Genomic DNA, 6,000 nt, shown 5'->3' on the forward strand with positions numbered 1-6,000 from the left:
GATTCTGTGATGAAGCCTTGTGCAAGCCTCTACTGAAACTGTTTACCTTATCTTTGGAATCTTCACAATTCCCTCATATATGGAAGGAGTCCTTTGTGATTCCTGTTCACAAAAAAGATAGCAAACTGGATGCAATTACAGAGGAATCTCTAAATTGTCGGCTATCCCAAAACTTTTCGAAAATGTTATCACTCCTCATTTGCAGCACCTTTGTAGATCAATCATATCACCGTGTCAACACGGTTTTATGAAACGCAGATCTACAACCACTAACCTCTTGGAGCTAACTTCTTTCGTAATAGAGGGTTTCAAAAATAATCTTCAAACAGATGTCATCTACACTGATTTTAGTAAAGCATTTGACTCTGTTAATCATTACCTTCTAATAAAAAAACTTGATCTTATAGGTTTCCCTGTTGATCTTCTAAATTGGATTTCAAGCTATCTGAATGGCAGGACACAACTTCTCTTTAAAAATTCGTTATCTTCTATTCTCCGAGTCACATCCGGTGTCCCACAAGGGAGCCATCTTGGTCCGCTTCTTTTTACCTTATTCATTCATTCATTAACGACCTCCCCTTAATAATAAAACATTCGCGTGTACTTATGTACGCAGACGATGTTAAATTATGCCTCCAGTACAAGGACACTTCTTGCCATTTGGACTTACAATCCGATCTAGACCGATTTCAAATATGGTGCCGTGATAACATATTAGACTTAAATGGCTCCAAGTGTAAAGTTATGACCTTTTGTCGTGCCAACCCAATACGCACGACTTACACTCTAAGTGGGTGCCCTCTGGACAGAATAACACGAGTTGATGATCTTGGTGTTCTTCTGGACCCAAAACTAAAATTTTCTGACCATATTTCGTCTATTGTCAATAAGGCCAGGGGTGTGCTTGGTTTTATAAAAAGGTGGTCTCAGGAATTTGAAGACCCTTACTTGATGAAAAAACCTTATTTATTTCGTTAGTCCGTCCGATTCTCGAGTACGGATCACCTGTTTGGAGTCCACAATACGCAGTCCACTCGGACCGCATTGAATCGGTCCAAAAAAACTTCTTACTTTTTGCCTTGCGGCGCCAAAATTGGGATGCAAACCATATATTACCTCCTTATTCCAGTAGACTACTTTTAATTAATTTACCATCCCTAGCTAACCGTAGAACTATGCTTGGAACAGTCTTTATTTGTAAGCTTATTCGTGGGGATGTTGAGAGTCCCGACTTGATTAGTCGGCTTAACTTCTCGGTTCCAAGTAGAGTCACTAGAAACTATATACCCCTTATCTTAAATCATTGTAGATCTAATTATGAGTTGCATGACCCTTACAGAGTTTTATGTTCTGACTATAATAGACTTTATCCTATTATCTGTAATCTTGACTCTCTGCCGCTATTAAAGCAACCGATTTTATCTTTTCTATTACATAATTAGATCCTACTAACACTAATATTTAACATAGTTATTCCACATTATATTCATTTCCTCGTTCCTATTCTATTTTTTTTAATCGCGTCTATATCTTCTCGCGAATCGAGCCGTACGATACACGGCAGCGCCCCTCGGTCGGTTGGGCGGGAGGTGTGGCCGTGGGTAAAAAAAAAAAAAAAAACGATATTATACAAAAAAATTTTCCCATTAAAACTATAAATCATAGAAATTTTTTATCTTAAACTCGCTGGTCCCAAGCACTGCTATTTTGTTGAACACAGCTGTATATAAAATGCATATGTCCCTTAGTAAAAAAAGTTATGAAGGGTTGGCGCTGTTTTTGTATTCGAATTACGAATTCCATATTATTTCTTGCCAACATTTTGCCAAAGCATCTTCGTCAAGATTTTCGATTTAATCGTTGCCGTTTCATGGGACTCGTGCTAATTCGTGATTCGCGTGCCATCTCTAAAAATATTGCAGTGGATTGGATATTTAATAAATTTAATATATTGTTATATTCTGCACGTCCGACGTTCCTTGGCCCAATAAACTCATGGATAACAATACAGCCGTATCTGCTCTAGATGAGTTTTGTGCAAAGACAAACAATACTCCACCAACATACCATTTTATTAACGGCGAAGACGGAGGTTTCGTTTGTAAAGTACAACTATTGGAGATAGAGGCCCTTGGAAATGGTAAATTACAAATCCCAGCCACTATTTATATTCGTATCTTAACCGCCACATGTTAATCCAATTATAGGGCGTTCGAAGCCCGAAGCCAAGCACCTGGCTGCCGCCAATATCATGCGTAAAATCCGAATGCTGCCCGGCATGCAGAGCATGACGCAGGATTTGTCGTTGGGTGATCTGGGTGAGGAAATGACCAACCTAAACCGGGACATGGAGAGGGAGCTGCGAGACTACTGCGACCGCCACAAGATGCCACTGTTCATCATTGAGGTTGAGCAGCGAGGCGGCACCCCGAGCGCCCCGGAATTCGTGGCCTCTTGCTCCATTGTTCGCTACGGAAATTCGGACAAAAAGAAGGATCCCCGTCAGCGAGCGGCCACTGAAGTGCTGGCCGTAGTCTCCAGCAATTCGGACAATTTGCGTCCGGATCAATTTCAAGTATCGAGCACAAAGAAATTGAAAGATGCTGATATAGAAGAAACTATGGAGGAATTTTAGGCATCGCGCAGAAAGAAATTCAACAGCTACTGGGATTTGTAGGGAAGGAGACCAATATATACGACGACATAATAGACTATTTTCGCACCATGTTGGTTTAATGCGTATAACATTTATTCAACTATTCTGGCTTAAAACTGCTAAACTCGGTTTATTTACACTCTGGAATGCACATATTTCATTTAATTTTACGGTTAATAAAATCTCCACCAATTCGTAGTTGGGAAACATAAAAAAAATTATTTTTTCAAGGTCTTTTAGTAAACATCTATGTTAACTTGGTACACGATTGATAGGTCTAAAAAATCCAAGCAAATAACTAAGGGAAGTGGGTAAAACAACAAAAGCTTAACACATACTTTCCGATGCCTATACCAATGTCAATCCTATTAAAATTTAAAGTATTTATTCGGTCCTAACTTATTGTTTGTAACAACTGATTATAAAATTACATACATATGTATTGCACAGTGAAATTAAAAATATTGTACATTTGCATTTAAAAGGAAAGCTAGTAATCAAAGATTTATTTGAAACTAATATTTTAAATAACTTGACTGTAAGGCCAGCTGGCAAAAATGCTGCATTTTTTTTACAAGTACAACTTTTATAGTCTAAAATAAACAAAGTGCTTCGTAGTCTTCCGCATTACTGGTGATATCATAAAAACTTTCAACAATGTATTAACAATTTCAGTGTCCAAAGTATGCAATATTCAACTCGAAAAGTTCAAACAATTGCCTTTTAATGGGTTATCTTATCTTAGTACAATATGTTAAATAACAAATCCATAACAATTTGAAAATTTTTCCTAAGAAAATGTATGTGTATAAATGAGATTGTTATTGCAAATAATTTGATAATCAATCACCATTGGATTGGAATATCTAAAATCTCATCATCTCATCGGGAAACTTTCAAATTACTAGTCAAAATAATAATATAATAAAGGAAACAATCAGGGACGTTCAAAGCTTTTTTGGGGCCCGGGGCAAAAAAAATTCAGGGCCCCCCTCCCTCCCTATTAACAATTGAATGTTCGACGTTTGGGGGCCCCTTTGACGACGGGGCCCGGGGCAAGTTGCCCCATATCCACCCACCCCCCCCCCCCCCCCCCACCCCCCAACCAACTTTCCACGCCTGAATAACAATGTCTAGTGTTGAATTTTATAGTTTTTGTATAGTTTTTGTTCTTGACTGTCTTCCTTTCATTTTCTCTGTTGGCCGCAAACATCATAATCCCTCGTCATATTTAACCCTCGAAAAGCGGTAAAATCTAGCCAAAAGAATCGGGAGGAATTCTTGACATTTCACCACTTCCCCATCAGTTGTCAGACCTTGAGACCCGGGTCCACGAATCCTTAAGTCCTTGATGCCACCACCCCCTGGGGAAGAACCTTTATCCAATGCCAGTACTTCAGCCCTCTTCCCCTCTCGCTCTGCCGCCCGCGAAGCATACGGGACGGCCATCTCACTCGCACACGCAGCCGGGCATGTGCCGAACATTTTCTTGAATAAATGTTGCGGTTAACCGCAACTTATAATTGGTCGAAATGCCTTACGCTTGCCTGCTCTCTCCGTGTGCGAGTATGTGTGTGCGCTGTGTGCCAGGACCTTCCCTTAACGGGACTTTGCGACTGCGTGAGTCTGTTGGTGACTCTGTTTATCGATGGCAGCTATCAATAAAAAATTATTCATGATTTACTGGCAGGAAGAAAAGGTGTACCTTGCGAAAAGACGAAAAAGAAAGCAGAAATAAGAGAATTGCAAGGACACGGCAGAGCTTTTGCCCTGGCGCCATCTGGCGCCTCAACGGCAAATCACGGCCCGGAAAAAAACCAGCGCAACCATTACCCAAAGGAGCTGGAAAAAATTCCATCCACAATAACAACAAGTGCCCACGTTGGGCGCCAAAAAGTTGGCTCGCATCTTGAAAGACGCTCGCTAAATGACGGGGGTTAATGTCTACGTTAGCTGTCTTCTGCGCAGACTCACGCATACACACACACACACGGGGGTCTTGTAGTCGAAGGTCCTTAAGACCAACCCGAAGTTCCCTCAGGCGGCAATCTTGCTGACTGGACGGCATTTTTCTTAAGAAAACTTTCGCAAGCTTTGAGCGCTTATTACGTTTTTTTTCGTGCACTTGCTTGCATTTTTTTTAATGCTTTTGGAAGTCCTTGGCCGCTAGATGGAGCCTGTAGTCGCAATATCAATTAAATCTTCATACCCATAATGCTGAGTTATTGATTCTTAAAGTTTCTTATCATATTCTGTATCTCAACATTTCCATTGCTCTTCATTTTGATGGCAAGCACATTTTATACTTTCAGAATTGCTTTCATTCTTCATTTTAGGCGTTCTTAACTCAGAATTCACTTTTAGTCTTATAAATTCTATGCTATGCCATGTCAAAAGTGTAAACTGCAGTCGGCATTGTCTGTTTTATGCCAACTTTTCTGCTTGTTTTTGTTGCTAATAAATAAACATGCCTAATGAAAACTAATGAATAATGTAATCATTTTCCATTTTCTAATTTTGATATTTTAATTAAAATGATTTGCAACTCGTAAAAACCACAAAACGATTTCAAATCATTTCGCTGGAGGTGAAAATGGTCAAGGGTCGGGCATGGGTTAAGCACGCGAGGAGGGGTGGAATCCCCTGAGGGGGGGAAGGGAGGTAGCTAAAATTTTATTCAAATCATATCATACATTAAAATGCTGTTGTTGCTGCTCTGTTGCGGACGCCATTTTGTTTTAAAATGATCGCATTTATATTGCAGTTGCCGAAAAATCAAAATCAAAATCATTACTCGCCCAGGACATTGTCGACATTGTGTGTTTGTGTGTGCATGTGTGTGTGTGTGTGTGTGCCCCAAACATGGCCAAAACAATATTTGTTTTGGTCAGCATATATCTTTATATATGCGTATGTAGCTCTGTGTGCAGAACTAAACATTTACAGTGGTCGCTGGTCACAATTGCACTAAAGGTTTTTAGAAACATATCATTATGAGTTTCTAAGTTGGGAAACTCGCATTTTAATAATCACTTTTTTCTTCATTGACTTAATAGCTTACTGTGGACAATAGGACATTTTCATGTTTTCACTGTCCTTGAAGACATGATGGAAATTATTTTGGTGGCCATTAGATAATGAATTCACTTAGCTTTAGTTTCGCAGCGACCACTGTCAGCATAAATATATTTATAAACGCATTCGTGTTTGTGCGCTGGCCTTTTGTGTGGTAAACGCGTTCGCTCTTTGTATGACCCTCCTCGAAAAATGGTCGCATGGTGAGGGGGATCAGGTCAAGGGGTCAGTTGGGAGGGGGGTGCTCTTTTGAATAGCTGGATGTTTGA

General features: G+C 39.8%; 1 protein-coding gene across 1 annotated transcript; it reads left to right on the forward strand.

Moving 5' to 3' along the window:
* The first annotated feature begins 1,800 nt into the window (after nt 1-1,800).
* Nucleotides 1,801-2,855, forward strand: LOC116802135. The gene is made up of 2 exons (XM_032725395.1): nt 1,801-2,140; nt 2,208-2,855. The coding sequence occupies exons 1-2, from the start codon at nt 1,996-1,998 to the stop codon at nt 2,633-2,635; spliced, it is 573 nt and encodes a 190-aa protein (XP_032581286.1). The 5' UTR covers nt 1,801-1,995; the 3' UTR covers nt 2,636-2,855.
* Nucleotides 2,856-6,000: the final 3,145 nt, after the last annotated feature.

The sequence above is a fragment of the Drosophila sechellia genome, chromosome X (assembly GCF_004382195.2).
Source record: "Drosophila sechellia strain sech25 chromosome X, ASM438219v1, whole genome shotgun sequence".
Lineage (NCBI taxonomy): Eukaryota > Metazoa > Arthropoda > Insecta > Diptera > Drosophilidae > Drosophila > Drosophila sechellia.

Bases quoted from the DNA above. Each gene is read 5' to 3' on its own strand.
- LOC116802135 (XM_032725395.1), top strand. From the start codon at position 1,996: ATGGATAACAATACAGCCGTATCTGCTCTAGATGAGTTTTGTGCAAAG. The intron at 2,141-2,207 runs GTAAATTACAAA...ATCCAATTATAG, and splicing joins GATAGAGGCCCTTGGAAATG to GGCGTTCGAAGCCCGAAGCC.